The 12254-nt window shown below is 42.2% G+C and overlaps 1 protein-coding gene across 2 annotated transcripts in view; it reads left to right on the top strand.

The window, feature by feature from the left end:
- The window catches only part of LOC140201612 (probable methyltransferase TARBP1), a 398438-nt gene that overhangs the window by 259985 nt on the left and 126199 nt on the right, over positions 1 to 12254 (top strand). For both annotated transcript variants that reach the window (XM_072265981.1, XM_072265979.1), the window contains one exon: positions 5359 to 5533. In XM_072265981.1, the coding sequence (XP_072122082.1) occupies positions 5359 to 5533 (175 nt within the window). The remainder of the gene's footprint in view (positions 1 to 5358; positions 5534 to 12254) is intronic.

The following is a 12254-nucleotide window of genomic DNA, read 5'->3' as shown; positions in this document are numbered from 1 at the left end:
TAATAGATATAATAGTATTAGCTAATCATAAAGTACAGAATAATAATATACCCTGTAATAATTTACCAATGTGTAATGTGCAATACTGTGCAATAATAATATACAAAATAATAAAACAGACTATTGAACTATAATGTGTGTTCTGTCGCACAGAGATGAACTGTTGTATATGCTTATTGCATTTGGTAGGAAAGATTTTCTGTAACAATTCTTGTGACAGTGGAGCTGCATGAGTCTGTTCGAAAGGGTGCTCCATTGCTTATTCAGTAGGTCGTGGAGAGAATGTGCCAGATTGTCCATAATGGATAACAGTTTGTTTAGTGAGCTCCTCCCCACCACTAACTCAAAAGAGTCCAAATTGTAGCCAAGGACGGATCCAGGTTTTTTAATGAGTTCATTTAGTCTTTTTGCATCAGCAGCACTAATGCTGCTTCCCCAACATAAAGCCACAACATAAAGATTACACTTGCGACAACAGACTAGAAAAGATATCCAACATCCTGCTGCACACATTGAAGAATCTCGGCTTCCATAGAAAATACAGTCTGCTCTACCCCTTCTTGTAAACAGTCTTGTTGTTGGTTTTCCAGTCAAGTCTGTTGTTGAGTTGAACACCCAAGTATTTGTACTCCTCCACCACCGCAACCTCTTCTCCCAGAATGTGTACAGGACTCGTCACAGTCCTCTTCCTAAAATCAATCACCATCTCCCTGGTTTTGGCCACATTGAGGAGCAGGTGTTCCCTCCCACACCACTCCACAAACTTGTCCACCAGTCCTCCATACTCCAACTCCTGTCCATCTCTGATACACCCAACTACCGCAGAGTGATCAGAGAACTCCTGCAAGTGACAAGACTCAGGTTTGTACTGAAAGTCTGAGGTGTACAGTGTGAACAGAAACCGAGACAGTACACTTCCTTGTGGTGCTTCAGTGCCACTCACCAGTATCTCTGGCTGAGAACTACTCAGCCGTACAAATGGGTGCATCTGTCAGGTAGTCAGTAATCCAGGAGACAGTGGATTTGTCAATGCCTATCCTTTGCATCTTCTCACTCTATTGCTCTTTATATATCTGAAAAAAAATTTTGGTGTCCTCTTTGATACTTTGATATTTTCATCTTTTCCTTTATTATTATCTTAGTTGCCATCTGTAGGTTTTTAAAAGCTTCTCAATCCCCCAACTTTTGGTTGTGTCATCCTGCTTTCAGAGTTCTACCACTTCTTTTGGATGTATCTGTCCTGCGCCTTCGAATTGCTCCCAGAAACTCCAGCCATTGCTGCTCTGTCATCATCTCAGCAGGTGTCCCCTTCCAATGAACTTTGGCCAGTTTCTCTCGCATGCCTCTGTAATTCCCTTTACTACACTGTAATACTGATACATTTATCTTTAGCATCTCCCTCTGGAATAGCAGGGTGAAGTCTATCATGTTATGATTGCTGCTTCCTTAGGGTTCCTTTACCTTTAGCTTCCTATCTGGTTGATTACACAACACCCAGTCCAGAATAACTGATCCCCTAGTGGGTTCAACAATAAGCTGCTCTAGAAAGCCATCTTGTCTTCAAATTCCCCCACTTAGGATTCAACACCAACCTAATTTTCCCATTCTACTTGCATGTTTAAGTCCCCTATGATTATCACAACATTGCTCTTTTGACATGTAATTTCTGTATCCTGTTGTAATTTGTAGCCCACATCCTGGCTACTGTCCAGAGGCCTGTATATAACTCCATCAGGGTCTTTTCACCCTTGCAGTTCCTTAACTCTGCTTGCAATGATTCTACATCTTCTGAAATTATGTCACCTCTTTCCAGGGATTTGATTTAATTTTTTACCAAAAGAAGCACGCCACCCCCTCTGCCTACCTGCTTGTCCCTTCAATACAATGTGGGATGTCAAACTCCCAACTATAATCTTTAAGCAATGACTCAGTAATATCCACAATGTTATACCAGTAAATCTCTTAACTGCACTACAAGATCATCTACCTTATTCCATATACGATGTCCATTCAAATATAACACCTTCAGTCCAATTTTCATTACCCTTTTTGATTTTGTACCCGTTACAGTGCAGCTCATCCCACTGACTACAATTTTGCCCTATCATAAGACTGTAAAACATAGGAGCAGAATTGGGCCTTTTGACCCATCGAGTCTGCTCCACCATTTCATCATGGCTGAGCCATTTTTCCTCTCAGCCCTGATCTCCTGCATTCTTCCCATATCCCTTCATGCCATGACCAGTCAAGAGTCTGTCAACCCCTGTTTTAAATATATACAAAGACTTGGTATCCACAGCTGCTTATAGCAAAGAATTTCACACATTCACTACTCTCTGGCTAAATAAATTCCTCTTCATCTCTGTTCAAAAAGGATGGCCCTCTATTCTGAGGCTGTGTCCTCTGGTCTGAGACTCTCACACCATTGTAAACATTCTCTCCACATCAACTCTATCAAAGCCTTTCACCATTCATAGGTTTCAATGAGGTCACCCCTCACTCTTCTGAATTCTAGTGAAAACAGGCCCAGAGCCATCAGATGTTCTTAATATGACAAGCCATTCAATCCTGGAATCATTTTCATGAACCTCGTTTGAACCTTCACCAGTTTCAGCACATCCTTTCTAAGATGAGGGTCCCAAAACTGCTCACAATACTCCAAGTGAAGCCTCACCAGTGCTTTATAAAGTCTCAACATTACACCTTTGCTTTTATATTCCAGTCCTCTTGAAATGAATACTAACATTGAATTTGCCTTCCCCACCAGACTCAACCTGCAAATTAACCTTTAGGGAATTCTGCACAAGGATTCCCAAATCCCTTTGTGCTTTAGTTTTTTTTTTGTATTTACTCTCCATTTAAAAAATAGTCAGTCCTTTCTTTTCTTATGCAAAGTGCATGACCACACACTTCCCGTCACTGTATGCCATCTGTCATTTCTTTGCTCATTCTCATAATCTGTCTAAGTCCTTCTGTAGCGTTTCCACTTCCTCAAAACTACCTGCCCCTCCACCCATCTTCAGATTATGTGCAAACTTTGCAGCAATTCCATCATTTAAACCAGTAACATATGACGTAAAACCAATCTGTCCCAACACGGACCCTTGTGGAACACCACTAGTCACTGGCAGCCAAGACTTTTAGGCAAGATTTTCCCTTGAGGAAACCATGCTGACTACTTTATCATGTGCCTCCAAAACCACATCTTTAACAATTGACTCCAACATCATCCCAACCACTGAAGGCAGACTATAATTTAATTTCTTCTGCCTCTCCCTTCTTGAAAAGTGTACTGGCATTTGCAATTTTCCACTCTTCTGGAACCATTCCAAAATCTAGTGATTCCTGAAAGATCGTTATTAATGCCTGCACAATCTCTTCAGCCATCTCTTTCAGAACCCTGGGGTGTAGACCATCTGGTCCAGGTGACTGCTCTAATTGTGCACTAACAGACAAAGAATGAAGAAGAAACTTACCAGATACTTACTTCACCCAAGGCTGTAGAGCCAAAGCCTCCCCACTAACACTGGTCCACTCATACAATGGCTGCTCCACTTGTCCCTACCTTATTTTTGTTTGTCCTTGCTAATGAAACTCTTTGTGATTGGGCCACCAGAGAACGCCAATACCATTTTCCAGTGGCCCAATCTGGCCTTTTTATCAGCATTTAAATCTGGCTCATGGGCCTGTGAGTTGCCTCCTCCCTCATTCCCCATTTGATTGGGCCAGGTGTGCACAAATGCAATGAAAATCTTACTGGCAGCAGCAGCATCACCGGTACTTAGCATCACATAAGCAGCATTGACAAGAATAACATAAATAAATATAAATCATAGAAACATTTTACAAGAAAACAAAATTAAAATGAAATAAATTCTTCTGTTAGGGCAATGTGGTTCAAGTTCTAGTGATTAGAATTTTGCCAGTTTGTTCAATAACCGAATGGTTGAAGGGAAATGCTGCTTTTGAACCAAGTGGTTTCTGTATCTCCTGCCTGATGGTAGCTCCTCCCAGAGTTGCTGGTTGACCTGCGGAGGTCCTCCAGCAGATTGAGTGTGTTCCATATTCCAGCACCTGCAGTCTCAATAGACAATAGACAATAGGTGCAGGAGTAGGCCATTAAGTCCTTCGAGCCAGCACCACCATTCACTGTGATCATGGCTGATCATCCACAATCAGTACTCTTTTCCTGCCTTCTCCCCATATCCCTTCACTCCGCTATCTTTAAGAGCTCTATCTAACTCTTTTTTGAAAGAATCCAGAGAATTGGCCTCCACTGCTTTCTGAGGCAGAGCATTCCACAGAACCACAACCCTCTGTGTGAAAAAGTTTTCTTTAACTCCATTCTAAATTGTCTACCCCTTATTCTTAAACTGTGGCCTCTGGTTCTGGACTCCCCCAACATCGGGAACATGTTTCCTGCCTCTAACGTGTCCAATCCCCTAATAATCTTATATGTTTCTATCAGATCCCCTCTCATCCTTCTAAATTTCAGTGTATACAACCCCAGTTGCTCCAATCTTTCAACATATGACAGTCCCGCTATCCCGGGAATTAACCTCGTGAACCTACGCTGCACACCCTCAATAGTGAGAATGTCCTTCCTCAAATTTGGAGACCAAAACTGCACACAATACTCCAGATGTGGTCCCACCAGGGCCCTGTACAACTGCAGAAGGACCTCTTTGCTCCTATACTCAATTCCCCTTGCTAATGTTACTTTTAATCCCTTCATCTAAATCATTAATGTATATTGTAAATAGCTGTGGTCCCAGCACCGAGCCTTGCGGTACCCTACTAGTCACCGCCCGCCATTCTGAAAGGGACCCATTAGTCCCTACTCTTCGCTTCCTGTCTGCCAACCAATTTTCTATCCATGTCAATACCCTACCCCCAATACCATTAGCTCTAATTTTGCACACTAACCTCCTATGTGGGACCTTATCAAAGGCTTTCTGAAAGTCCACGTACACTACATCCACTGGCTTTCCCATGTCCATTTTCATAGTCACATTCTCAAAAAATTCCAGAAGATTAGTCAAGTATGATTTCCCCTTCGTAAATCCATGCTGACTTGGACCTATCCTGCCACTACTATCCAAATATGCCGCTATTATATCCTTTATAATTGATTCCATCAACTTCCCCACCACTGATGTCAGACTACCTGGTCTATAATTGCCTATTTTCTCTCTCCCTCCTTTCTTAAAAAGTGGGATAACATTAGCTACCCTCCAATCCGCAGGAACTGATCCTGAATCTATAGAACATTGGAAAATGATTACCAATACGTCTCTTGTGTCTCCAGAACCTTGAGGTTCTCTTCCTAGCTCATGCATCTCCCTGTATCTCTTGCAGACAATATTTTATACCTTCCCAAGCTTATCAGATGTGATAGAAGATGAATGGATCCCTGCCTGGAAGTTCAGCCGAATTATGGATCATTGTTCCTCCAGCTCTTCAGTTAATGTGTTCAATTTAAGAAATGAGCTTCGCAATATGAAATCCACAGACTGGGTTCAGCAAGACAAAGGTAAAGCTTGTTAACCTGGCAGCTATTAAAGTTTAAAAACATTTATATCTCTGTCCTACTAGAGCAGCGGTTCCCAACCACCGAGCTGCGGACCGGTACCAGGCCGCAAAGCATGTGCTACCGGGCCACGAGGAAACGATATAATTTGGCGATGTGAGTCAGCTGCACCTTTCCTCATTCCCTGTCATGCGCACTGTTGAGCTTGAACGCACGCGAGGTCATTACGCATGTGAGGTCATTACCCGCGCGTCATCCATGCCAGTGCGAGAAGGAAATCAACTCCTTGAGCTTGCAAATGACGGCGGGCTGAAAAGTATGTTTGACATAACATCTCTGCCGGCATTCTGGATCAAAGTCAAGGCTAAATATCCTGAGATAGCCACAAAAACACTGAAAACATTGCTTCCATTTCCAACATATCTCTGCAATGAATGCAACGAAAACTAAATTGCGGAATAGACTGGACATAAGGAACCCCCTTCAAGTATCGCTGTCTCCCATCACTCCTCAATGGCACCGTCTCGTTGCAGGGAAACAAGCCCAGGGCTCCCACTGATTCAGTGATATTGGTGTGTTGCAATGATTTTATATGTTCATATGGGGAAAATATGTGCTGTGTGTTTAATATCCAAACGTTACTTAAAATGTTATGATGCTATTGACTTATAAGTGACTTGTATAACCATATACCAATTACAGCACAGAAACAGGCCATCTCTGCCCTTCTAGTCCCTGCCGAACGCTACTCTCACCTAGTCCCACATGCCTGCACTCAGCCCATAACCCTCCATTCCTTTCCTGTCCATATACCTATCCAATTTTTCTTTAAATGATAATATTGAACCTGCCTCTACCACTTCTACTGAAAGTTCGTTCAACACTTACTTCAAGCTCCCCTGTCCTCCCCTGATAATTGACTTATCACTATATTCATGCGAGGAAAATATGCGCTGTGTGTTTAATATTAAATTCATTAGATAAACCCTTTTAGAAACAAAATTGAGTGTATTAGCCACTTATCACCTATATTCCGGTCGTGATTAACCACCCCCCCCACTCCAAATAGAATAGCCAAAAACGATTTGAAGAAAAAAATCAGCACGTCATACATGCGCACACAGGTGCCCGCGCAGGGCTTCATGGTCATGGTAGTCTTTTCTCAGGGTAAACACAACGTATTTGACTGCTTCTCTTGTCCGTTGGCAACCCTACCACCAACCCCGACCCCCCCAACCCTGGGTCGGCCGATCTGCAAGAATATTGTCAATAATAAACTGGTCTGTGGTGCAGAAAAGATTGGGGACCCCTGTTCTAGAGCAGAAAATTACGAACACGAGAAACTCTACAGATGCTGGAAACCCAGAGTAACACAGGTAAAATACTGGAGCAACTCAGCAGATCAGGCAGCATCTACGGAGAGGAATGAACAGTTGATGTTAAGGGCTAAGACCCTTTATCAGGACTGGGCCCAAAACATCAACTGTTTATTCCCCTCCATAGATGACCTGCTGAGTTCTTCTAGTATTTTGTGTGCGTTACTGTAATGCTGTCCCAGTCTTTTGGTTTGGAATGGCACGCAACCAAGTGGAATAGATGGCAGCATTCTATGGTTACTTCGGCTTTCCTACTTTGTAAAGGCGTTTTTGTGAAGCTCCCAAATCCATGATTAGCAGCTTTTGATTCCTGTGCAATCAGATTCACCGTGAAAGCAAACTAGCTTGAATTCACTAAAATCATAAGATGAGAGGAGTATCCCAGGGATCATTTCTTGCCCCTCAGTTAGTTTCTATTGATATCAACAACCGGGGAAAGGGACAAAACACATGATTTCAAGTTTATCGATGGCACAGGAAGTGGAAGAGCATAGTATGATGAGGATGAAACTGAATTTTGACTGACAGGCAAAAACTTGGCAAGCTCAGTTTAATGTGGGGAGTGTGAGATCAAGTGGGAGGTTATGTTGAAGTTGTATAAGATGTCGGTGAGGCCTGATTTTGAGTATTGTGTGCAGTTGTGGTCACCTACCTACAGGAAAGATACCAATAAAATTGATAGAGTCCAGAGAAAATTTACAAGGATGTTGCTGAAACTGGAGGACCTGAGTTATAAGGAAAGATTGGATGTTAGGACATTCCTCCATGAGTGTAGGAGATTGAGAGGAGATGTGATAGACATATGCAGAGTTATCAGGGGCAAATGCAAGCAGGCTTTCTCCACTAAGGTTGGGTGAGATTACAACTAGAGATCATGGGATAAGGGTGAAAGGTGAAATGTTTAAGGGGAATAAGAAGAATGCGGGGTCGAGTTCAACATTTAAAAGAAGTTTGCACACGTGCATGGGTGGGATGGTTATAGAGGGCTTTGGGTCCAGGTGTAGGTCAATAATAATAATAGATGAGCCAAAGGGCATGTACCTGTGCTGCAGTGATCTATGAGTCTATGACTCTACACATTACAATGAGGGAAATCAAAAGGCAGATTGTAACCTGAATGGAAACTAACTGCAAATGAGTAATGTTCCAAGGGAATATGGTGATCCAGTGCATGAATAGTAAAACGTTGGCAGATGCAAGAAGTACTTAAGAAGGAAGATGACATATTGGCTTTTATTGCAAAGGGTTTGGAGTTAAAGAATTAGAAGTTTAGTTGTGGTTGTGCAGGATGTTGGTGAATCCATCCTGGAATAGTTTTGGTCCCCTTTCCTGAAAAAAAAAGGATACCAATAACATTGGATGCAGTCTAAGGGAGATTCACCAGGCTAATTCTTGAGATGAGATGGTTGTCCTGTCAAGAGAGGCTAACAATTTAGGTCTGTATTCTTCAGAGTTCAGAAGAATGCAGGTGACGATATTGAGACATAGAAGATCCTGTGAGGAAGTGGGAGGGTCTGAAGGAAAGGAATACATAAAAGGGCAGGGTTGTTTTAAAACAGAGGTGCATGATATTTTTCTTTTGCAGGGGATGGTGATTATCTTGAATTCTGTACTTCTGTACTAGCGATCTAGATAAGTATTTAAGATGGAGGTAGATAAATCTTGGAAAGATCGTGGAATCAGTCTGATCTGGTACAGATGAAGAGTTGAGGCCAGCATACATCAGACTTAACCTAACTGATTAGTGGAGAAAGCACGAGTGTTTATTTTGTCACGTACTCTGCGACGGGTTAAAGAACCAGCAGAAATGGAAAACACTTTGGAGTCCAGTATTGCTATTAACTAATGGTATTATTAGTAACTATGCAATACAGTAATATAAATGCAAATAAATCAAACAGGTTAGCAATGATTAGATATAAGTGTGGAAATATACGAAAACCAAGCTTCTTCAAGTCTTAGGGGTAAATAGATAGTCTTACGATGATGAATAAAGTTCAGTTCAGTTCGTGGTATTGAGTTGAGTAGTGATGGGGAGAGAGAGAGATTTGAGTCTTCAGGTGAGCTGACGCCGTTGATCTTCCCGTTGTCCTCCGAAATCCTTTAGAAGTCACTGACTGTGACCACAGCAAAGGGGATCGTTCTTCTGTGGTGGAATTATCAACCCAGGTGAGGGTTGGACACATGAATAACTCCCCACGGTCACACCCTTTTCACACTGTGAGAGCCAGTGATCGATCCGTCTGATCGATCCTCCAAAACCCACCTTTTCTATGGGCATAACAAAGCTCATTCAGTGTCCAAAACCATGTGCCTGTAGGTCTAACAGCTGACCTTCTATTTATCTCACCATGCTGAATACCAGCTGTCCATCAAGCAGCTCCTCCCTTCTCTCTCTGGACTTGGAAGTTGCTAGTGTCCTTGCAAAAGTGTAAACATGCTGCCGAAAAACCATAACACCATCTCAAAGCAGTCTTCGCCCCTCTCTCTCTTTCTTTTTCTCTCTTTTAACAAGATGTCTGTGTTGGACACCTCTCTCTTTTTCCATGGCAACCCAAAAGCTGACAACAGTAGTTAGTGTCCTTGTAAAAGTGTAAACATGAGCTGAAAAGCAGACTCTGCCCTTCTGTCTCTCAGCAGAAATCCAGAAGTTAGTCTCAGTTCTTTTTTGTGCCTTAAAATGACAGTCCACAACAAAAAGGAACCGCAGGGGTACATAACAGTATCGTCAATTCTTTCCATTTCGTTTGCTTAACTACAGAAGTAAAGAATGATAGTATTGCAACTGTATCATTCTATCTCTTGAGAAGTTACTGTTTAAATAGGCTTCTTAGCATGATCGAAACACACTTTATCTCCTCAAGTGAAGTTTCATCCGTTATTTCAGTCCTTTCCAGTGTATGGGAGTGAAAGTGTTCTATGGATCCAGTCCCTGCAATGATGACAAGACCTTTGTGGAGTTTTATTCATTTATCTTTTGAGATACAGCTCAGAGTAGCCTTTCCAGACCTTCAAGCCATGCTGTCCAGCAATCCCCCAACTTAATCCTAGCTTAATCACGGGACAATTTACAATGCCTAATTCACCTCCCAACTGGCAGGTCTTTGGACTGTAGGAGGAAATCGGAGCACCAGGAGGAAACCACACGGTCACAGGGAAAATGTACAAACTCCTTACAGGTAGCACGGGGATTGGACTTCTCTACTGCGCCAGAGGAGTTACTTTGAAGTTGGGCAAGATTATTAATTTAAAACAGATGAAACCATTGCTCTTTATATGTCCAATCCCAGTGCGTTTCCTTGGACTAGTCCTTTTCAATTTTTTTTAAAAAAGTAAAATTGTTGTTTTGCAAGCTGCGCATGGTTCACTACTTATAGATGGCTCATGAGCAAGAAGGCATTTAGGGAAGAGGTGAAAACTTTGAAAGATGCAGTCAGCAACACGGTTACATAGTGGTTAGCACAACACTGTTACAGCTCAGAGTGTTCCAGAGTTCAATTCCCCTCCATCTGTACATTCTCCCAGTGAACCACATGGGTTTCCTCTGGGTGCACCAGCTTCCTCCCACAGTCTGAAGACATACCAGTTAGTAGGTTAATAGGTCATTGTAAATATATAATAAATTATAAAATAAATAATAGTGATCCTGAAACTGAACTACATAAAAACGTAATAAACAGAAGCAGGAATAGGCCATGTGGGCTGTCGAACTGCTCCACCATTCAATAAGATCACCGCTGATCTGGCCGTGAATTCAACTCCACCAACCTACTTTCCCCCATAATCCTCAATTCCTCTACTACGCAAAAAACTGTGTCTTAAATATATTTAATGAGATAGCCTCTACTGAATCCTTGGGCAGAGACTTCCACAGATTCACCACTCTCTGGGATAAATGGTTTCTCCTCATCTCTGTCCTAGACTAATTCCTCCAAACCTTGAGGCTATGTCCCCTGGTTCTAGTCTCACCAACCACTGGAAATGACTTTCCTGCCTCTATCTTATCTATCCCTTTCATAATTTATTTGTTTCCACAAGATTCCTTCTCGTTCTTCTAAATTCCAGCAAATATATTCCCAGGTGACTTAATCTCTGCTCACTAGCTAAACACTTCATTTCAGGAATCAACCTGGTGAACCTCATCTGCAAGGCCTCCAAATTTAGTATATCTTTCCTCAAGTAAGGAGACCAGAACCACACGCAGTACTCCAGGTGTGGCCTCACCAGTACCCTGTACAGTTCTAACATAACCTCTCTGCTCTTAAATTCAATCCCTGTAGCAATGAAGACCAATGTTCCATTTACCTTCCTGATAACATTTTGTACCTAGAAACCAATCTTTTACAATTTATGCACAAGCACTTCCAAGACCCTCTGCACAACAGCATGCTGCATTGTTTCAACATTTAAATAATATTCTTATTTTTTATTTTACCCTCTAAGGTGGATTGCTTCATATTTATAAATGTGATACTCTGCCAGACTTCATACCCACTCACTTAACACATCTGTAAGTCTCTTCAGAGTCATCCTCTGAACAATTTGCTTTTCCACTTAGAATCATACACCATGGAAGCAGACCCTTTGGCTCAGCTCGTTATACCCATTGTGCTACCCATTGAGCAAATCACATCTGCCTAAATTTGGCCCATAGGCCTTTGCACTTCTCCAACCCATGTTCTTATCTTAATGGCTTTTAAACATTAGAAACATAGAAACATAGAAAAACCTACAACTCAATACAGGCCCTTTGGTCCACAAAGTTGTGCCAAACCTGTCCCTACCTTAGAAATTAGTAGGGTTACCCATAGCCCTCTATTTTTCTAATCTCCATGTATCTATCCAAAAGTCTCTTAAAAGACCCTATCGTATCCACCTCCACCACTGTTGCTGGCAGCCCATTCCACGCATTCACTATTCTCTGCGTAAAAAGACGTACCCCTGACATCTCCTCTGTACCTACTCCCAAGCACCTTAAACCTGTGCAGCCATTGTGGCAGCCATTTCAGCCCTGGGAAAAAGCCTGTGACTATCCACATGATCAATGCCTGTCATCATCTTATACACCTCTTATCAGGTCACCTCTCATCCTCCGTTGCTCCAAGAAGAAAAGGCCGGGTTCACTCAACCTGTTTTCATAAGGCATGCTCCCCAATCCAGGCAACATCCTTGTAAATCTCCTCTGCACCCTTTCTATGGTTTCCACATCCTTCCTGTAGTGAGGTGACCAGAACTGAGCACAGTATTCCAAGTAGGGTCTGACCAGGGTCCTATATAGCTGCAGCATTACCTCTCAGCTCCTAAATTCAATTCCACAATTGATGAAAGCCAATACACAGTATACCTTC

The sequence above is a fragment of the Mobula birostris genome, chromosome 8, assembly GCF_030028105.1.
Source record: "Mobula birostris isolate sMobBir1 chromosome 8, sMobBir1.hap1, whole genome shotgun sequence".
Taxonomy (NCBI): Eukaryota; Metazoa; Chordata; class Chondrichthyes; order Myliobatiformes; family Myliobatidae; genus Mobula; species Mobula birostris.
The sequence above is the reverse complement of the archived record's forward strand: the minus strand, read 5'-3'. Positions and strand labels throughout refer to the sequence as shown.